At 41.2% G+C, this 22,946-nt stretch overlaps 2 protein-coding genes across 4 annotated transcripts in view; one reads left to right on the plus strand and one right to left on the minus strand.

The window, feature by feature from the left end:
- ELF5 (E74 like ETS transcription factor 5) overlaps nt 1-7,314 on the plus strand; it is a 29,637-nt gene extending 22,323 nt beyond the window's left edge. For both annotated transcript variants that reach the window (XM_007181055.2, XM_007181054.2), the window contains exons 5-7: nt 3,428-3,496; nt 5,439-5,634; nt 6,033-7,314. In XM_007181055.2, the coding sequence (XP_007181117.1) occupies nt 3,428-3,496; nt 5,439-5,634; nt 6,033-6,129 (362 nt within the window). In that variant the 3' untranslated portion in view covers nt 6,130-7,314. The remainder of the gene's footprint in view (nt 1-3,427; nt 3,497-5,438; nt 5,635-6,032) is intronic.
- A 6,520-nt stretch (nt 7,315-13,834) lies between these two features.
- The window catches only part of CAT (catalase), a 41,282-nt gene continuing 32,170 nt past the window's right edge, over nt 13,835-22,946 (minus strand). For both annotated transcript variants that reach the window (XM_007181053.2, XM_007181052.2), the window contains 4 exons: nt 21,404-21,534; nt 16,425-16,532; nt 14,842-14,925; nt 13,835-14,526 (listed from right to left, as the gene is read on the minus strand). In XM_007181053.2, coding sequence (XP_007181115.1) covers nt 14,461-14,526; nt 14,842-14,925; nt 16,425-16,532; nt 21,404-21,534 — 389 coding nt within the window. In that variant the 3' untranslated portion in view covers nt 13,835-14,460. The remainder of the gene's footprint in view (nt 14,527-14,841; nt 14,926-16,424; nt 16,533-21,403; nt 21,535-22,946) is intronic.

Here is a 22,946-nt window from a genome sequence, read left to right on the forward strand (position 1 = left end):
AACACTGTGGACCTCCATAGAGAAGTTTTGGGGGGGTTCAGGGTGCTGCTGCTGCCACCACCTCAGACTGACCTTGGGGACGTTTGGATCTGGGAAGCTGCCTCAACGTGTCCATGCACTGATGGCTTCAGCCCCGCTGCCCCCACTAACACCCTCACCCCACCACCCGCCAAGCAAGGCCTCCAGCCGAGCCGAGCCGTGACTACACTCAAAGCCACCGCTGAGGACTAGGAACAGATAAAACAGGGTTATTTATCTCTGGCAAGACCCACAAGGGGAAACCCCCACCATCCCCACAGCCCTGCCCCGTGCTGACCCATCCCGTGTTCATCTCATCAAGCCAAATCTCTTCCATCCAAAGCACACGGAGAAAGCATAAAAATTAAAAGGGTGACTCTTCCACTTCCTGCCATTTTGGCATTTCAGAGAAAGCTTGTTGTCTAGTCACCAGTTAATAATTCCCCTGTGTTTGTCCTGACGACTCCATTTGTTTTCTCTCTTCTTGAAAGATTAAATTAAAACAGTGGCCAGGTCTTCTCTGCAGGTGATGCCGCAGAGCGTGACGTTGGATCAGATAGGAGGGCAGAACCCTTTCTCGGTCTTGATCAACCGGCCGTCAGCCCTGCTCACCTGCATTCACCTCTCTCTACCTGGCAGCAACCCCACTGTCAGCTGATCTCACCTGAGCATTCACTGTGGCTTGGCCCGTGTGCATGGGCCCGTTTTCCCACATCAATACAATTCCAGGCTAAGGGAGGAGGAGAGGCCGAAGGGACCCCGAGAGTTGAAGTCACGCATTCGTGTCATTGTTTGTTCCAGAGAATGATGCACGGCAGTTATTAGGGCTGAGGGCCCTGATGCCGGGCTGTTCACATGCGATCTCAGCTCCGATGTCGGGCAGGCACATGACCTGGATCGTGCTTCCCAGACGTCGCCAGGGCTCGCTCCGTTCTGCTCAGGCATCTTCTTGTCCGAGAGCTTTCTCTGTTCGCTCTTATTACAATTGCAACATCGCTCAGCCCCTTCACCATGACCTCTATTCTCCCACCCCGCTGCATTCCTCCCCATGGCATTTATCACCAACTGAAATAGGCTGTGTTTGTTCACTGGACGTTCCTTCCCACTTGGGTGCAAGTCCCCTGAGAGGAGAGCCTGGGACCTGTTTCGTGATGTCCCTCCCATGCCTGCTGCAGAGAGCACACTGTGCCTCAGCACTCGTGAGCCCGTGAGTGAAGGACCTCCGGGGAGACCCCCAGCCACTCGACACCTCTGTTTTCTTATATGTAAAATGGGAGAGTAAGAAACGTGCATCATAAGGGTGGGCGAGATTGGGTGAGCACCTGGCAGTAGCAAACACTCAACAAACTTTAATAATTATTCTTTAAGTATCTATTGAACACCTGCCATGAAAGACATGCTGAAGCAGAAATTGTGAACATCTGCTTTGAAATGAAACTGCTCTGGGTTCAAGTCCTGGCTCCACCTCTCTGGATGAAATTCTTAAACTCTGTGTTGCTCCTCAATAATGGAAATAGTGATTATACCACACAGGGTCGTGGCAGGTATTAAATGAGATACTGTATGGGAAGCCCTTACAAGCACTTGGCACTTAGTAAGCGCTCCATTAATATCAGCTGTTAGTACACATGAACAACAGACGAGATGGACCTCTACAGTAGAGGTATAAAGGGACCAATGCTGGAACACTGAGGAACACGCAGGTGCTATGGGACAGAGAGGGCTCTAACCCAGAGGGTGAGTTCCGAGAAGACTTCCTGATGAGGTTTTGTGAGACTGGGGTCAGCTGGGTGGAAGTGGGGAGCGGGAAGCATGTGCAAAGGAAGCAGGAGAAAGTCAAGCCTCATTGGGACCATCTGACCCAAAGGAGGGACGAAGTTGGGGAGCAGCAAGAGACAAGCCTGGAGAACTGGGTGGAGGTCCATGTGTGAAAGGCCTGACTAACGTGGCAGCCTCTGCGCGGGAGACCACAGGGCACCACTGCAGGTTGTCACACCAGGGAGTGACAAGACCCACTGGCACTGAGACGGGCCGCCCTGGGCAGTGGTGTGGTACACAGGACACCATTCCCTCCATGGACAGCATACTTATTCTGTCATTCAGTAGTTATAGCATCATGTCCCTACAGCAGGGAAGGTGAGTATAGTGCCGTACAGTATGGTAGCTGCTCCACAATACTTACTGAGCAGCTACTATATGCCCAGCACTGTGTTAGGTGCTGGGGGACACAGGTGGGAACACAAATCCCTGCCCTCTAGTGGGGAAAGTCAGCCAGTGAGCAAAATAAATACATATATAACATGTTCCATGGTGATGAATATGACAGCAAAAAATAAAACTAGCACATGGAGTGTTGAGTAGGGTGAGCGTGTGCGATTCCAGCTCAGGCAGTCAGAGAAGGCCTCACTGAGAAGGTGACTTTGAGCAAAGATGGAGATGAGGGCGTGAGCCCCTGGACATCCAAGGAAAGAGCACTGAGGGCAAAGGGAGCAAGTGCCCCAAGGCGGGATATGCCCGTGAGTTTCAGAAGGAGCCGTGAGGCCAGTGTGCCTGGAGCTGACTGGGCAAGTGGATGTGGGGGGCAGGGAGGGGTGATCTGGTACCACCTTTTATTTTTTAATCATATACACTTTGCAGCAACGTGAGTGTCTCAGACTTACAGAGTGATTTCTAATTTAACTCGGCCTTGAGTTCACGCCTTGCTTTCTGCTCTTTGTAAGCTCTACTCTCTTTGCTTTTACCTGTGCCCCTTCTAGTCTGTTCTCCACACACTAGCCAGAGGGTTCTTCTTAAAAAGTAGACCTTGTTAAAGTCCTAAGTCTTCGCTTTACTCTTTGAATAAAATCCCACGTCCTTACCATGCGCCCACGTGACCTGCTGGCAGCCCGGTGCCCCTACTGCCACGCCTGGGCACCCCACGGTCCTGCCTGGTCACCACGCTTGGATTTGCACATGCGGCTCCTTCCCTCTGGAACACCCTCCCACCTCCTGACATTAGCGTGAGTGTCTCCCTTCCAGGAGACTCACCCTGGCCACCCCATCTACAGCAGGTGCTTTCCTCTGCCTCGTTCTCTATCTAAGGCCTCCTTCCTTCGTAACACTTAACGCAATGGCGATTTGTGTTTCACTTGTATTTTCCTTACCCAATATTCCTTAACCTCCAGGTGAGCAGGGACCAAGTCTATCTTGTTCACTTTCTATCTCCAGCTGAAAGCCTGGAACCTGGCACACAGTAGGGCCCCAGTGTTGAATACAAACACTCCTTAAACCTACTAATTATTCCCAAAGAGCCCAGCACGCTGTCTCCTACCACAAAGGTGTTCAATTAATAGTTGCTCATTTGGTGTGATTTGAGGTCGGAATGTGGCCTCCAGCTTCCTTCCTACAGCTGTAAATCGCTCTGTTGCAGACGCTGTTTCCAGTTGTTTGAAAACAAGTGGCATCAAAAGTCAAGACTGTCACAGTCATAGTCGAACAAGTAAGTGTAAGAGATGCCATTTGTCATTGCTCATTTCTTAAAACCATTCATGAGACAAAGTAATCTACTTTAATAAGCTTTGAGACTCAGTGTTTGAGTGAGTCCCGTTATTTCCCAAAGAACATAGCAGAGAAATTGATGATTACCGTTATAAGTGTTATCAAAATCCAATTTCTTTCTTTTGACTTGGAAATGGTATTAGGAGAATTAATGTTCTAACCATGTTAAATTTCTGAATAAGGGTTTGTTTCTCCTGGTCTACTGTGAATCCTTCTCACTGAAGTGCTCAGGGATGATACTAAAGAAACCCCATGAGTTGGCAATTCTGTTAGCTTTCCCAGCTCTAAGATCTACCCAGGACAGGGTCAAGCCTGCTGGGCTTGGTTCTAACCATTTAACATGTATTAAATCATAATCCTCTAACCTGTGCTATGAGGTAGGTACTCTTATGTTGACTTAAAAAAATGCACAACATGGGAGTTGCGAGTTAAGTTTTGGGGGGGCAAAATGAGGACTGCAGCCCGGGAGACAGCGGTTCAGATAACTGAGAAACTGCTCCGAGGAGGTGAGGGGAGGAGCCAGGAGATACAGGAGTTTTGCAGCAAAGAGCAGGTAATCAGAAGGTCAGAAGATTATTGATTTTTGTTCTTTGTTTTTCTAACATCTTCATTGGAGTATAATTGCTTTACAATGGTGTGTTAGTTTCTGCTTTATTACTGGGCATATACCCTGAGAAAACCATAATTCAAAAAGAGTCACGTACCACAATGTTTATTGCAGCTCTATTTACAATAGCCAGGACATGGAAGCAACCTAAGTGTCCATCGACAGACAAGTGGATAAAGAAGATGTGGCACATATATACAATGGAATATTAGCCATAAAAAGAAAAGAAATTGAGTTATTTGTAGTGAGGTGGATGGACCTAGAGTCTGTCATAAAGATTATTGTTAATTAAAGAAAACCAAATGTCTCAAGTTAAGGAATTCAGCGCTTTTCTAGGTATGGGAAGATGCAAGAGTCTGGGCTCAGTGAAATCATTCCTTTGATATGCACCTCAGCTATCTGGGGCCAGTATCCTGTATTTTCACATCCTGAGTTTCCTCAGGGCTCACCGCAGGGAGTGGCTGCAGTCTGATGGCTGCTAGATGGCAGGGGTCCTTTTCAGCACTGAGTTACCTCAGGGCTCACCGGCTCACATTGGAGGGTTGCAATCATTGATGACTGTGACATCTTTTGTTTATTGATATGGCAGGAAATATTCCATTTGTAAATATTCCATTCCATTTATCACTTACTAACCCATTTTAGAGAAGATAACTAGAGAGATTTGGTTACAGAGCTAGAAGAGGTGAATTCAGGACCCAAACCCAACCAGTCAGTCTCCAGAGCCAGTCTTAACTATGATACGATGGAACAAGAGAAATACCAGTTTTTCATGCAAAACATAATTGTAGGATTAGTCCAGCCAGACAGTTGTAGCTATGGGCTCTCAGTACAACCATACTGCTTTTCAGAAAGAGGAATGAAAACATCATTCGACTGTCATTTCATTAATTCTATAAGAATTAGTTGGTAGTTCCATAGAGCAGGGAAAGTTCGTGAGCCAGTGTTGCTGGTCGATGTAAATAGGATGTCTCTGTGTGTGTTTTGTAATTACTTTAGTAGAAGAGGACATTTCACAGCTAGGTATGGTTCCCAGTAGAAGAGGACATTTCACAGCTAGGTATGGTTCCCAGTAGAAGAGGACATTTCACAGCTAGGTATGGTTCCCAGTAGAAGAGGACATTTCACAGCTAGGTATGGTTCCAAGTAGAGCGCTCGGTCATCACTTTGGGAAGTAACTCCATGAAGGAGCATTTCTCATGGGTTCATGAGAAGTTGTACAACTCTTCAATTTTTCTGTTTTAATTTTTAGCTAACTTTTTTTCCTTCCCTAAAGGCCTCCAGAGCTCTCACCTATGGGAATTTGTGCGAGACCTGCTTCTATCTCCTGAAGAAAACTGTGGCATTCTGGAATGGGAAGATAGGGAACAAGGTATTTTTCGGGTGGTTAAATCAGAAGCCCTGGCAAAGATGTGGGGACAAAGGAAGAGAAATGACAGAATGACGTATGAAAAGTTGAGCAGAGCTCTGAGGTAAGTGAACAGCACGAAATGCCATGAGCCTTCAGGCAGAGTTATGTCAAAAGTGTCATGAGACAACACTTCGGCTCTTAGGTGCAGGTGGGATTAGGGTTTGTAAACTGACACGCCGTCCTTTCCATTCTTGGCAGTGTTCCCTGGGGATCACTCTGAAGCCAGGCTATCAGACACACACACACACACACACACACACACATACACGTTTTGAACCAGATGTGGTGAGTTTCAATCTTCAAGATGACTGGGAAAGGTTTAAGTGTAAGTTGATAAGAGGGTGTGAAAATACCAGGGTAACCAAAGACCAGCCTGTCACCTGAGAGGAATGAGGAACGTGCTGTTGTTTTCCCAGGGTATGAACCCTCCTCACGTTCCTCTTCTGCTGTCTTTCACAGGTACTACTATAAAACAGGAATTCTGGAACGGGTCGACCGAAGATTAGTATACAAATTTGGAAAAAACGCACACGGGTGGCAGGAAGACAAGCTATGATCTGCTCCATCATCAAGCTCATTTTATGGATTTCTGTCTTTTAAAACAATAGATTGCAATAGACATTGAAAGTTCACTTTTTTAAAAGCCTGCAAACGTGCTGATAAAATTTCTCCACATCTCAGCTTACATTTGGATTCAGAGTTGTTGTTGTCTGCTTGGGGGTGATGACAGCAACCCTTAAGAAATTCTTTTTTTTTTTTTTACCCAAGGGGAGGAGGGGATGATCTTTTGTGGTACCCTGATCAAACATCACTTCCCTACTGAAGAGTTGCAGAACCACAGTGCCCCGTGGCATCGTGCTGCTCAGAGAAAAAGGATCCAATTCTGCCATTAGAGGCTCATCCGGTGCTCCCATTCCAAAGGCTCAAAAGTTTTCACATAGTTAACTGTGGCAGCTCACAAAGCAAAAAAAAAAAAGATTAGTTTGTAGTTAATATAGTAGGATGGGGTGAGATGTGGGTAAGACATACATACTGTAGATTTTAGATTGTTAAAGTCAAATTCCATAGAAAAGTTTCTTAATTAGTAAAGGAGCTAAGCCATCAAGCTGGTACATAATTGGATTTAGCATAGGTTAATAGTGAGTTTCTCATCCAGAACATCTTTTTAGCCACTCAGCAAAACTCCCGTGGCCATCCTTCTGGAGTAACACAAAATTAGGCACATTCTTAATTCTTGCTGAGTGTATTCCCCTTCTTCTCCTAGGTGGGAGGCATCAGATGTGCAAAGAGTCGACAGACGCTTACATCAATTTCCAAATCACCTCTGTTTCTACGATTCAAGTTCTCAACACGATAAAATCGTAATTCATTGATTCTGTCTGTGGGCAAGACGTTACACCTTTATAGAACTGGGAATGTCTTGATGGCTCTGTAATGGCCCATTAAATTATGAGCCTCTCGTTTTGTCTTCCCAACCGATGTGTACGCAAGCTCTAAAATGCATATTTCCTTGACAAAAATAGCGATGCTGGATTAACACCAGTGAAGGTTCACAAGTTAAAGTATGCACTGACATTTTCTCATCAGTCACTGGTAGGTGAGCCATTAGTGACCTCCAGCTGGGTGGACTGCCCCTAGAACTCCTTCCCCAGAGCAGAAAGCCTCATGTGACGAGGCACTGAACGACAATACAGGCTGAGGGCCTCCATCCTAGAGTTTCACATCAAAAGTAACTGGTTTTTTAAAAATGTGAATGACTGTAAAATAGTCTATTTTTTAGATTCATGTGTTTTCCAGGTGGATACAGTTTGTAAACAATGTGAATAAAATATTTAACATGTTACACTGTCTCCATATGGTCCAATTTAGCAAGGCCGACTCAGCAAACATTGACAACCTATAAAACCTTTGATGACCCTTCCATTTCCTAGCATTTAGGAGATGGAGATTCCCAGAGAGCCCCCAAAAGATGCAAGAAATATATGAAGTGATCCTCCCCACCACCTTTCCATCCTAAAACAGAGGTCCCCTCACAAGATGGAAGGCATGGTCCAGTGGGTCCTACAGCTATGTTTTTGTTTGGTGTGCACACACACACACACAAATTTTTTTTTTTGCTTGTGTTTTGAGGTTTTGTTTTCTTATTTTGAATTAGTTGCCTTATTTAAAAATCAGGAGATTTACAGACAAATCCAGATTACCAATTTCTTTTTGAAAATCAGATCTGGTACCACTAGTTTCTCAGTGCCTGTCACAGTAATTTCCTGGACCTGAGTGGAAGAGCATTTGGTCACCACTTGGTGCTGCCTCAGACGCTGAACTTTGTCCTTGCACTGTTGTGGTTGGTTTGAGGGTTTTCTTTGTTTTTTTCTTTTTAATACAATTTTTAAAGGTTACACTCCATTTACAGTTATTACAAACTATTGGCTGTATTCCCCATACTGTACAGTACCTCCCTGTGGCCTATTTTACACCCAATAATGTGTGCCTCCCCTCCCCCACCCCTATCTTGCCCCTCCCCCACCAGCAACCACTAGTTTGTTCTCGATATCTCTGAGTTTGCTTCTTTTTAGTTATATTCACTAGTTGGTTGTATTTTTTAGATTCCACATATAAGGATATTATACAGTATTTGTTGTTCTCTGACTTATTTCACTAAGGATAATAACCTCCAAGTCCATCCATGTAGTTGCTAATGGCAAAATTTCATTCTCTTTTATGACTGAGTAATATTCCATTGTATACATGTACCACATCTTCTTTATCCATTCGTCTGTCGATGGGCACTTAGGTTGCTTCCATATCTTGGCAATTGTAAATAATGCTGCTTTGAACATTGCAGTGCATGTGTCATTTCTTTTTTTTTTAACATCTTTATTGGAGTATAATTGCTTTACCATGTTGTGTTAGTTTCTGCTGTATAACGAAGTGAATCAGCTATAGGCATACATATATCCCCATATACCCTCCCTCTTGTATCTCCCTCCCACCCTCCTTATCCCACCCCTCTAGGTGGTCACAAAACACCGAGCTGATCTCCCTGTGCTATGCAGCTGCTTCCTACTAGCTATTTATTTTACATTTGGTAGTGTATATATGTCCATGCCACTCTCTCATTTCATCACAGCTTACCCTTCCCCCACCTTTGTCTTCAAGTCCATTCTCTACGTCTGCGTCATTTTTTTTTTAAATGGGAATTATTTATTTATTTATTTATTTATGGCTGTGTTGGGTCTTCGTTTCTGTGCGAGGGCTTCCTCTAGTTGCGGCAAGTGGGGGCCACTCTTCATCGCGGTGTGCGGGCCTCTCACAATCGCGGCCTCTCTTGTTGCGGAGCACAGGCTCCAGACGCACAGGCTCAGTAATTGTGGCTCAGGGGCCTAGTTGCTCTGTGGCATGTGGGATCTTCCCAGACCAGGGATTGAACCCGTGTCCCCTGCATTGGCAGGCGGATTCTCAACCACTGCGCCACCAGGGAAGCCCTACGTCTACGTCTTTATTCTTGTCTTGCCCCTAGGTTCCTCAGAACCTTTTTTTTTTTTTAGATTCCATATATATGTGTTAGCATACTGTATTTGTTCTCTTTCTGACTTACTTCACTCCGTATGATAGAATCTAGGTCCATCCACCTCACTACAAATAACTCAATTTCGTTTCCTCTTATGGCTGAGTAATATTCCATTGTATATATGTGCCACATCTTCTTTATCCGTTCATCCAATGATGGACACTTAGGTTGCTTCCATGTCCTGGCTATTGTAAATAGTGCTGCAATGAACATTGTGGTACATGACTCTTTTTGAACTATGGTTTTCTCAGGGTATATGCCCAGTAGTGGGATTGCTGGGTCATATGGTAGTTCTATTTTTAGTTTTGTAACAAACCTCCATACTGTTCTCCATAGTGGCTGTATCAATTTACATTCCCACCAACAGTGCAAGAGTGTTCCCTTTTCTCCACACCCTCTCCAGCATTCATTGATTGTAGATTTTTTGATGATGGCCATTCTGACTGGTGTGAAGTGATACCTCATTGTAGTTTTGATTTGCACTTCTCTAATGATTAGTGATGTTGAGCATCCTTTCATGTGTTTGTTGGCAATCTGTATATCTTCTTTGGAGAAATGTCTATTTAGGTCTTCCGCCCATTTTTGGATTGGGTGGTTTATTTTTTTGATATTGAGCTGCATGAGCTGCTTGTATAATTCGGAGATTAATCCTTTGTCAGTTGCTTAGTTTGCAAATATTTTCTCCCATTCTGAGGGTTGTCTTTTTCTCTTGTTTATGGTGTCCTTTGCTGTGCAAGAGCACTTAAGTTTCATTAGGTGCCATTTGTCTATTTTTGTTTTAATTTCCATTTCTCTAGGAGGTGGGTCAAAAGGATCTTGCTGTGATTTATGTCATAGAATGTTCTGCCTATGTTTTCCTCTAAGAGTTTTATAGTGTCTGGCCTTACATTTAGGTCTTTAATCGATTTTGAGTTTATTTTTGTGTATGGTGTTAGGGAGTGTTCTAATTTCATTCTTTTACATGTAGCTGTCCAGTTTTGAAAATTACAAAATAGGTCTCCAGAGTAGAACTGGGGACACTTCCAGGCAGATTTTTACATATGGAAACATGTTAGATACATGTAATTTAACTACCAACTTATTTTTAGAATACAGAATAGAACAAAGCAGAAAATCAGCTCAAAAACACTGTGTTTATAACCAATATTTAAATAAATAACCTCCTTCCCATCATCGAAGTATATTAATTTTTATGACTTTATCTTATATATTTAATAAAGAGATGTAACTATATAGTAAAGTTACTATATTGAAAGTATTCACCATTGGGTACAAATGGATAAATTTATTTTCCATGTCTACAAATATAACAGTTTCCAGGCACATTCAAACACAGGAGGAATTTAAGCAGGAGAGTTTTGACAGGAGAGTAAAGGAGTTTGAGCTACAAGATTGAGAATTTGTATCTACTAGTGTCTAATGGTTTCCTGATGCCCAAGATCTGATTCCTAAGAGTAAGCAGAAACTGGTTTTGAAGATCTGAGATGAAGGAAATAAGAATTTTCAAGGAAAACAAGTTTTCAATTAGCATTCAGAACTCATCTTTAAAGTGTTCCCCTTGATTTTCAAGCATGATAGGCAAATACGGGTTAAAAACAAATGAAAAGCTTGAGGTTCTGAGCCCTATTTTAAAAATTCATAATCATAAAACTACAATGAATTCAGTAAAATTGCAGGATACAAAATTAATGTTCAGAAATCTGTTGCATTTCAATCACTAACAACAAACTGTCAGAAAGAGAAATTAAGAAAACTATCCCATTTACAGTTGTATCAAAAAGAATAAAATACCTAGGAATAAATCTAACTAAGGAGACAAAAAGCCTGTGCTTAGAAAACTATAAGACACTGATGAAAGAAACTGAAGATAACACAATCAGGTGGAAAGATATGCCATATTCATGGATTGGAAGAATTAATATTGTTAAAATGACCATACTACCCAATGCAATCTATAGATTCAATGGAATCCCTATCAAAATACCAATGGCGTTCTTCACAGAACTAGAACAAATAATTCTAAAATTTGTGTGGAAACACAAAAGACCCCAAATAGCCAAAACAATCTTGAGAAAGAACAAAGCTGGAAGCACCATGCTCCCTGATTTCAAACTATACTACGAAGCTACAGTAATCAAAACAGTATGTCACAAAAACAGGCATATAGATCAATGGAACAGAATAAAAGCCCAGAAATGAACGCACACCTATCCAGGTAGTTAATATACAACAAAGGAGGTAAGAACATACAATGGAGAAAACACAGCCTCTTCAATAAATGGTGTTGGGAAAATTGGACAGCTACATGCAAAAGAATCAAACTGGACTACTCTCTCACACCATGCATAAAAATAAATTCAAAATGGATTAAAGAGTTAAATGTAAGACCTGAAAGCATAAAACTTCTAGAAGAAAACAGGCAGTAAGCTCTTTGATATTGGTTTTGGTAATATTTTTTTGGATTTGTCTCCTCAGGCAAGGGAAACAAAAACAATAATAAATAAAATGAGACTACATCAAACTAAAAAGTTTTTGCACAGCTAAGGAAACTATCAACAAAACAAAGAGGCCCTACTCAATGGGAGAAGATATTTGCAAACAATCTATCTGATAAGCAGTTAATATCCAAAATATACAAAGAACTTACATAGCTCAACGTCAAAAAAACAAACAACTTGATTTAAAAATGAGCAGAGGATCTGAATAGACATTTTTCCAAAGAAGACATACAGATGGCAATCAGGCACATGAAAAAATGCTCAACGTCACTAATTATCAGGGAAATTCAAATCCAAACCACAATGAGATACACTTGTCTGCATGGCTAATGTCAAAAAGACAACAAATAACAAGTGTTGTCAAGGATGTGGAGAAAAGGGAACCTTCGTGCATTTGGTGAGAATGCAAATTGGTGCAGCCACTATGGAAAACAGTATGGAGATTCCTCAAAACTTTTTTAAAAGACTACCATATGATCCAGCAATTCTCCCCGTGTGTATTTATCTGAAGAAAACAAAAACACTAATTCAAAAAGATATATACACCCCTATGTTAACTGCAGCATTATTTACAATAGCCAAGATATGGAAACAACCTAAGTGCCCATCAATAGACGAATGGATAAAAAGATGTGATATATAATGGAATATTACTCAATCATAAAAAAGAATAACATCTTGCCATCTGCAACAGCACAGATGGACCTAGAGGGTATTATGCTAAGTGAAATAAGTCAGAAAAAGAAAGACAAATTCTGCACGATTTCATTTATATGTGGCATCTAAAAACCAAAATGAACAATTATAACAAAGTTGCCAGAGGAGAGGGTGGTAGGGGGAGGAAAGAAATAGGTGAGGGAGATTAAGAGGTACAAACTTCCAGTTGCAAAATAAATGAGTCCTAGGTATGAAATGTACAGTGTGGGGAATACAGTCGATAACTATGTAATATTGTTGTATGGTATCATACATATCATAACCAGACTTATAGTGGTGATTATTTTTAAATGTACAGAAATACTGAATCACTATGTTGTGTAACAGGAACTAACATCGTGTTGTAGGTCATTTATACTTCATCAGCAAACTCAGGAAAAGAGATCAGGGACTTCCCTGGTGGCACAGTGGTTAAGAATCCACCTGCCAATGCAGGGGATCTGGAAAGATCCCACATGCTGCAGAGCACCTAAGCCCATGCGCCACAGCTACTGAGCCTGAGCTCTAGAGCCCACGAGCCACAACTAGTGAAGCCCACGTGCCTAGAGCCCATGCTCCGCGACAAGAGAAGCCACCGCAATGAGAAGCCCACACACAGCAATGAAGAGTAGTCCCCACTCGCTGCAACTAGAGAAAGCCCGCATGCAGCAACGAAGACCCAACGCAGCCAAAATAAATAAATTAATTAATTAAAAAAAAAAAAAAAAGAAAGAGATCAGATCTGTGGTTACTATCAGGTGGGGGTAGGGGAGAGGGGAACTGGAGAAAGGCAGTCAAAAGGTATAAACTTCTAGTTATAAGATAAATAAGTACTGGAGATGTCATGTACAATAAATATCATTAATGCTACTGTGTGTTATATATGAAAATTGTTAAGAGAGTAAATCCTAAGACTTTTTCTAGTTCTTTAATGTCGTACAATATCTATGTGAGATGATGAATGTTAACTGAACTTACTTTTTTTTTTTGGCCGCAACACGCAGCTTGCGGAATCTTAGCTCCCCAACCAGGGATCGAACCTGGGCCCCTGGCAGTGAGAGGACTGGGTCCTAATCACTGGACCACCAGGGCATTCCCATTAACTAAACTTATTGTGATAATCATTTCATGATGTATGTGAGTCAAATTTATACAGTGCTGTATGCCAGTTATATATCAATAAAACTGGGAAGAAAAAAAGGAAAAAAATTTTTTAATTAAAACTCATAATTAGATAAAGAAGTGAGCTAATGAACAAGAGATCTAAGCAATTTTCAAAGCTGGGAAATTTGCTGTTTTCCCAATAGAATAAAGTTCTGGTCCCCTGTATCTCAGAGGCTATGTCTAAAGGCTATTGGTTTAAACAAATAACATACTACCCTTGTGAGGTTGATATTTTCAATTATAAGGGTAAGTATCTGATAACAGATGATACTCAGATTCAGAGTCTTGAGACATTCCAAGTTATATATGGAGCCTAAAGAAACCAAATACCAGTCTTCTATTTTTATTTACAGATTATTTTATTGTAAAAAGATAAGCAATTACAGATCAGCCTGTTGCAAAATCAATACTATATTAGCATAAATGTAATTCCAAGTTTTAAAAAATCTGATCAATCCCAAGCAGGAATAAACATTAAGCCATGATGGTACTGAAGTTATTTTCAAAAGACACCAAATTGTGCTTCCTATAAGGAACTTAGAAAAATTTAAATTTCTGAGTGGATTATCTTTATCTTTTCTTCTTATATAATTACAGCCATATTTTTATATAACAGGCCATGAGATGATATGTAAACATATTAATTTCACCAAGATTTTTTCTTATCAAATGAAATCATATTTCTGCTAGAAACTTTCCTTCTAGTCATTTTAAGTAAATAATGAGCTGTCAAAAGCAAATACACGTTTCTTTTAAATGATTGTTAAGCTCTAACGATCATTTACCCCTAGGAAAATAGCATTAAAAGCCATTATTACGTTATTTGCTATAGAAACCTGGATTATCATCTTACAGACATTAACTTGCATTTGCACGTCTAGCACAGGAGAATCTTCCATCCAGCGATGAGTGGGCACGTGTGTCAACATTATGCTTTGCTTCATAGGCGGACGGACGACCCTCACAGATTAGCTTTCTCCCTTGCAGCCAAGTGAGACCCGGGATGTACATAGGTGTGAATCGTGCTCTGTTTCAAAAGACCAAGACCAGCAGGTTACTTAACTCACTTGGGCAGCAACTCAGTATTTATCTTAGCTTTAATCTGTGCTCAAATGAAAGTAAGCATTCAGAATTTGTTCACCTTAGACTGTCTTATACTGCTCAGGGCTAAAGCAAGGAGCATGTGCTTTCCAGATGAGTTCTTTATATCTCAAATGAGATTCTGAACAGCTGCTTAAGAAACGGAATCGCTGTCCCTGAGGAGAATCGTCGTAAAAGGAAACCCAGCTGTGCCTATCCACGACACACCCCCTCTGCCACAGCCAGGCTGCTCTGGGCTCACCTTAGGTTTCTCAGCGTTGTATTTGTCCAGAAGAGCCTGGATGCGGGCCCCATAGTCAGGATGGACATCGCTGAAGTTCTTAACCTGTAACCAAGTGAAGATAATGTAAACATTAGCCTAGCCCTCACTACGCCAGTCCCCAGAGTCTGCCTCACAGGGTCGACTCCAGAGGGGAGGACGGACGCTTCCACGGGAGGCAGAACCGCACAGCATTTACCAACACGGAGGAAGGCTTGCGTCCTGGACATATACTGGCTGAGCAACCTTGCCTAAGTCACTCATCTGAGCTGCAGTACCCACTCCTCATGAAATCAGTGAGATAATTAAATCTACCTCATACGGTTCATATCCACTCCCCAGAAAAATAAGTGGGATGATTAAATCTACCTCGTAGAGTACCGTGAGAAAAACGCGTTATGAGGTGAGCTACATTTACAGCAGGCAAAGAGCTGACCTCGGAGGAACGCAACAAGTTATAGTGATTTGCATTAACAGGCCCAGACACTGCCTGAATTTAAAGTGAGATGTACAAACACTGGCCCCTGCTGGGCAACTAAGCATACTTCAAGCAGCAATTCCTGACCCTGGGCTGATCCTGAGGTAGGGTATCAAGAACCCACAGGGGGCCTTGCAGCTTCAGCATATGTGAGAGGAGAAGGCCAAGGGTTCAAGCCCAGTTCTCTACTTACAAAGGGTCTTATTCATTCTCATCAGTGAGATGAGAAAAAACCCGCCCCCCTATCTCACAGAGCGATTGTCTGGCTCTCTGCCCCAGACAGCAAGAACTACTAGCGCTCAGGGACTTAAAGGGTTATCTTTCATACACGCCCTGGTGAAACACAGTTATAGAACCGTGCCTGCAGGTAGAGCACCCAGCCTGCTGGTACGTATCTCTGGGCCTTAGAACACATCCCAGACAGCTGCCCCTATGAACAGAGAAGCAGCAACCAAGAGACAAAGAAATAGCCGGGGTTCCTAAATTTACAAGAGGCTAACCCCTGTGGCAGGCCAGGAGACCACAGCAGAGCACACAGCACAACGAGCTACCATCAGAAATACCCTGGCGCCTCAGCTCGAAAGTTCAGCCTGAGTCTTTGGAAGCAGCTCAGTTCTGATGCCAGAAAACGTGCAAGTTTCTAGTTGCTTCTGAAGGAGGGTCAGGCATCATAACATCAAGTAGTCAGGCAGACTTCAAACCACAAAAATGTAATCTGTATTTCTTATCATCTAAAGTCTAAGCAAAATTGTGGCAGGACCCACATTTTGACATTGGACATTACTCTCTTACACAGAACTTGGCTGCAGTCAGATTGAACAGCATAGGAGTTCATTCACCCTAAACTCAACTAAATTATTATACACTGGACAAAGAGTAAAGGATCAATGGATATGGCATATATACTGGAAGTAAAACACAGAGAGAAGAGAATCAGAGGTTGATTGGGGATTCATACTAGTTTTTTTAAGTCTGCTTAGCTCAAGTAAAATAGAAATGACACTTCCACGGAAGGGTTTTCTCACACAGCTGCACTCTCTTCTCCTGCCAGCAGGTGTCATCCTTCGGCTTAAAAAGTATCACTCACCGCTTTCTTCTGGATAAAAAGTTGTGCATCTTTCAGATGGCCGGCAATGTTCTCACACAGGCGTTTCCTCTGCTCCTCATTCAGTACGTTCAAATAGAAGGCCCGCACCTGCTCATTGAAAATAGAGTGCAGGGAATCAAATAACCACTTTATCACCAACAAAACTCATCCAAACACCCCTTTTGAAATGAAGATGCAAGATTTCTCATTGGTATAAGAATGAAAAAAGGTTTTAGAATTTAAGAATAATTTAAAATTATAGTTGAAACTGTCACGTGTTGAGTTCCTCACTTTTTATTTTATTTTAAGCAAAACAGGAAGATAATAAATAGCTCATAACTTCTTTTTAATAATGTCCTTTGTAGTCGCTGCTTATATATCTCTTATAAATAGAAGGCAGTGTTGCCTACAATTAAAAATGCCACCACACCTTAATACTGACAAGTGCAGAATGTGCAAACTGTCGTTAAATGTAAGCTTAACACAATACAACCTTTGTTCAATTCACCCAGAACCAAAGAGGAGGAAAACACCCTAATTTATTAATTAGGTCTTTAGTTATTCAGAAGCCAAGATTCCTTGGAGAAGACAGATGTCAATAGTGATATTTTGCTTAGATTATTGGGTTTAACCTCTAAAATGACTATCAAGAAGTTAAAATAAAAAGTAAGAGCTTAGTATTAAGTAAATGAGTCCTAACAGCCTCTGCTCATTTCTGAAATTAACCATTTCTAAGTTATGGCTATGATTCTATTCTATATTTCTTTCATTCATTCACTGAGCAAATACTTATTTCTCATGTACCTATAACGCACCAGGCACTACTCTATGTACTGTTCTACTAATGTTTATAAAGTCCAAAAATATCCAATTATCCAAAGCAGCAAATTCATAAAATATCGAATATTCATAATTTTTCTGTTATCAAATATCAGAATATAATAATATTTTTTAAAATTTGAGCAAAGTTTAAATATGAGGGACTTCCCTGGTGGCGCAGTGGTTAAGAATCCGCCTGCCAATGCAGGGGACACGGGTTCAAGCCCTGGTCCGGGAAGATCCCACATGCCGCAGAGCAACTAACCCCGTGCACCACAACTACTGAGCCTGCGCTCTAGAGCCCGCAAGCCGCAACTACTGAAGCCCGTGAGCCACAACTACTGAAGCCCGTGCACCTAGAGCCCGTGCTCCGTAACAAGAGAAGCCACTGCAATGAGAAGGCTGCATACCGCAGCGAAGAGTGGCCCCCACTCACCACAACTAGAGAAATGAGACGGGGTCTTCTCATTGTGGTGGCTTCTCTCATTGCAGAGCACAGGCTCTAGGCGCTTTACCCACTCCAACACTTTTTACCACAGACCTTTAAGAGCAGGACCAAGTTCCTCTAAAAGGAAAAGTGACATTTTTACTAGTCTATACAAAGTTAGAGAATGATTATTTTTCTTCTTAAGTGTAACATGCCTACAGCAAAGGGTACTAAACATGTGAAGTTCAATGATTTTTCAGTGGACACAAATGTGTCACAACCGCCCAGATCAAGACAGAACATCACTCACACCCCAGAAATCCCCCTACCATACCCCCCAGCTCAGTCATTATCCCCTTTCTCCAACTGCCTCCCCAAGGGCAAATTTTTTTGATTTCTAATATTATAAACGTTTTTTACTTCTCTTTCAAATGTACACAAATGGAATCATACAGTCTATATTCTTGTTCTTTTGCTCAATGTCATGTTTGTAAGGTTCATCTATGGTAATGTTTGTTGGAATACTTCTTTAATTTTCATTGCTGTACACTGTGGGAATATACTACGGTTTATTTATCCAAGCTTTTGTTGATGAACATTGGGTAATATGAATAAACAGTGTTGTACATGTCTTCTGCTGCTCATATGTACACATTTCTATTAAGAATCTATGTAAGAGTGCACTTACTAGGTCAAAAGACACGTACATGTTTAGCTTTAGTGGATATTGACAAACAGTTCTCCAAAACACCTGAACCAATCTACACTCAGGTAAGAGTTAGAGTTGTTTCTCATTCTCGCAATACTTGGTACAGTCTTTTTCAGTCTAGTCATTCTGGTGTGTATGTAGTGGTATCTCTTTTTAGTTTTATTTTGCATATCCCCGATGAATAGTGAGATAAACTACCTTTCTGTGTGTTTTTCAGTCATTTGGATATTTTCTTTTGTGAAGTGCCTGTTCAAGTCTTTTGCCCATTTTTCTATTCATTTGTCTGTCATTTTCTTATTGCTCTGTAGGAGTTCTTTACATGTACTGTATATGAGTTGTTTGTTAGTTAGAGGAACTGCAAATATATTTTCCCACTCTGTGGTTTGCCTTCTCAATCTCTAATTGGTTTCTCATAACAAAGAGAACTTCTTTTGTTCTCTCTTCATGAGTGAGTCTTGATAACATCTACTGCTCTATTCACCAATTCAGTAATCCTCTCTTCGGCCATGTTTAATCTCCTTTTAAACTCATTTACTAAATGCTTAATTTTAGTTGTTGCATTTTCCAGTTCAGTATGTCCATTCAATTCTTTTTCTTTTTAATTTAATTTTATTTTATTTTATTGGTCACACTGCACGGCATGCAGGATCTTAGTTCCCCAATCAGGGATGGAACCCATGCCCCCTGAGTGGAAGCATGGAGTCTTAACCACTGGACTGCCAGGGAAGTCCTCTCCATTCCTTTTTTTTACAGATTCAAGTTCTCTTATTAAATTCTCCATGTTGTCAACTGTTTTCTGTTTTCCTGAACATATAATTTGCAGTTGTTTTAAAACCTATATCTGACAATTCCACTATCTGGATCTTCAGTAGGTTTGTTTCTATTGCCAGTTGTTTTTTTTTAATCCCCCTCTTGCTTTTCAGATATAAGGTCTTATGTGTTGGGTATGCCTGATAATTTATTACGGAATGCTGGGCATTTGCATTATGAAAAAATACAGAGATAATTTGAGGCTCTATTTTCCCCCAAAGCCTTATGTTTGCTTCTGGAAGATAGTCAGGATAGAGGGAGATCACCTTAATCCAGTCTGAGATTGAACTAGTATAAAACTGAGTCTCATTTTTTGTAAAGTCAAGTTGATTTCAGGTTTGCCCTTATTTCTAGGATGGCCCTTCAGGGATCCAACTGAGTGCCTGGGATGTTAACTAGAGGCCCTCTTCCTTAGCAGGCCCTGAACTCTAATTTTTATTCCCTCCAGACCCATGAAAACACTGTAAACTCTGCTCAGCATCTTGGCCAATACTTACAAAGTAATAAATGCCTCATGAGAAAAGAAGAACAAATATCAAGCTCATATCTCTGCACTTCTTTTCTGTTCAAAATCTTGGCCCCTCAAATTCTTGCTGCTTTTATAGCTCTCCACAGCCTTTTTGTATTTTATCTAGCTTTGCAATGTTCTCCATAAGAGGATAGGTCTGATGCAAGCTTATCTGTCATAAGCCAGAAGCATAAGTCCAAGTGAATCATTTTTAAGAGTAAAAACCTGGATCTTCTTATTTATATTCCATGTGACTCTTACAGTTACAGCATTATGCTATGAAGCTATATAAGCAGTATCATGGCTGCTTAAAAACTTGAGTTCTATATAGTGATAAGAAAATCTCTCAAAATAAGAATGATCATATAGTAAATTTTAATGTGTGAGCAACAGCCTCATTATCTAAATTAATTTCTACAGAGGTTGTATTAGCTAGTCTAACATTGGAATAGACTTCAGGTAGGTAAAATTTTATGAGAAGCAGGAATTGTATTGTAATATATTGATACTTGGTAACCTACATCACCAAGAATAAGGCAGTTACTATAAAAGGTTTTCAGGAGACATTTAATTTCATCTAAAATATGGTTTATAAGGTACAATAAAGTAATTTCTTTTTTATATACATGTATACACATAAGTGCCTTTCAAATAACGGTATCTTCGCAGTGAATTAATTTATGTATTTAAGTATATTTTACCGGGAACACACATTTACAAATTGAAAAGCTAGAATAGGTCCCATTCTAATTTAAATACTGTTTAACACCAGCTACCCAAGCAGAGATCTAAGACAACTATGCTTTTTAACTTTATCCTTTTCTTACGTGTGGCATAAATTGCACTGGGCACATTAATGAGGTGGCCGCTCTTCAGAGTCAAAGGGCCTCTTCCACGGCATCTACGAAAAGACCAGCCCCCAGGCAACCACAGGTGATTAGAAAGAGGGTGGGCACTTGACCCCGGGCAGTTAACTAGAGGCTGGCCAAAGGCCAATGATGCAACCTACAGTGAAAACATTAGTCCGTTCAATCCAATTTCCTCTCTCCAGAATCTGACCGTAGAGGTATTGAGAGAAGGAGTAAAAAAGGGCCAAAAAAAAGTAATACATGGAGAAAGAAGCCATAAAGAAGAAGAGTTAGGCCATAGTCACAGCAAAACCACAGCAATGTTAAAACACAAGCTACGAGGCAAAGAGGAGAAAAATAGGGAAGGGCATGGTAAGAATGCATAATTGGTATTGGAGAGCAGCAGCAGACAGATGGAGAGTAGCCGAGTCACATGAATGGGGTGCCCTACAGTGGAAACACCCACACCTTTGCTACTGGGACTCCCAGTGCTATTTTGAATCCAGTTCTAGTCCCTCAAATCTGGACTGTCCTTCTCAGATTCTTAGATTCAGCTGTGTTTAAGCTTTACTTGCCCATTTCTTAGATTTCCACGAGATCACTGCTTCCCCTGTGGCTCCCACTTATATCCCGTCAATAAAATTTGGAGGAACTGAAATGAGTCTCCATACCTTGTACTAAAAGGGCACAGTAACACAACGCTTCGACTCCATTTAATACAGGCACTGATTTATGAATAGAGATGTTGTCCCTGAATTCAATGTAAGACATATTAGACACTTTAAAAGGGGGAATATATGCAGACATCGACAAGGAGAATAAGCAACCAGCTCGCACAGCAGACAAAGGAGCCATTACCTGAGTGACATTATCATCGTTGGCACTGTTGAAGCGCTGCACATCCCCAGAACAGTGGGTCCTATGTTCCAGGGCAGAAGGCTGCTGCTCCGGAGCCCCAAAGCTGTTGGGGTAATAATTTGGAGCTCCACCTTTAACAGAAAACCACACAGATTCACTTGGGGAGATGAGAAATGAAGGAAGTCTACAAACAGAGTCAACAAAATAAGAAATCAATTCAAGTGACAATTATATTTATACTTATGTGTATACACACATATATACATGCCATGCACATATGATTTTTAACACCCCATATTTAGCTACAGGCAGTACTTGGATTCTTAGAGAATATGCCATCCGCCAAATGCTTGCGTGGCTGTCTCACTCTGCGTCTTAATGAAGAGATCTCAAATTCCCTCTGAACACTTCAGACAGATGCATCTCTACAATCTCCTGATGCCTTCCGGTATGAATATGTTTATATGAGCTTGGTTTGGCCCCCACAGAAGATGAGACTCAAAGACATATTTCAGACTGGAGGGTTTCATTGGGGCTTGGGCTCAGTTCAAAAACAGAATCACAGAATTCTTCGGAGCAACTCCAAGTTCTAGCTCTGCTCCAGCTCTGCTCCTTCAATCACCAGACAAATGAACGGAGCCCTGAGATGCTCACTGAGTGCTGCAGGGTGATGTGGTGGTCAGTGGTGGATCCGGGATCTGGGATTTTTGTCTTCTCCATTCCAGCACATACTACATTCCTATCACAGGATTCTACTTCACTATTTATTTCTTAATGGTGTTTTAAGATTCTCGGGATATCTATCCTTCCTATTGACCAAGACTTTATTCAGTTCTTGTTTCACTTTCACTTCTCTCTACAGATAAAATTTTAACTTATTTTTCTAAAATTTGGTATTTCTAGTATGTCAGCACTCATTCATCTGGACTTAGGAAAAATAATGACAAATGCGATCAAAACATTTATTAAGATTTCTGGAATATACCATGTTCTTGGATTGGAAGAATCAACATTGTGAAAATGACTCTACTACCCAAAGCAATCTACAGATTCAATGCAATCCCTATCAAACTACCACTGGCATTTTTCACAGAACTAGAACAAAAAATTTCACAATTTGTATGGAAACACAAAAGACCCCGAATAGCCAAAGCAATCTTGAGAACGAAAAATGGAGCTGGAGGAATCAGGCTCCCTGACTTCAGACTATATTACAAAGCTACAGTAATCAAGACAGTTTGGTACTGGCACAAAAACAGAAATATAGATCAATGGAACAGGATAGAAAGCCCAGAGATAAACCCACGCACATATGGTCACCTTATCTTTGATAAAGGAGGCAAGCATATACAGTGGAGAAAAGACAACCTCTTCAATAAGCGGTGCTGGGAAAATTGGACAGATACATGTAAAAGTATGAAATTAGAACACTCCCTGACACCATGCACAAAAATAAACTCAAAATGGATTAAAGACCTAAGTGTAAGGCCAGACACTATCAAACTCTTAGAGGAAAACATAGGCAGAACACTCTATGACATAA

Source organism: Balaenoptera acutorostrata, chromosome 9, assembly GCF_949987535.1.
Source record: "Balaenoptera acutorostrata chromosome 9, mBalAcu1.1, whole genome shotgun sequence".
NCBI classification, from domain to species: Eukaryota; Metazoa; Chordata; class Mammalia; order Artiodactyla; family Balaenopteridae; genus Balaenoptera; species Balaenoptera acutorostrata.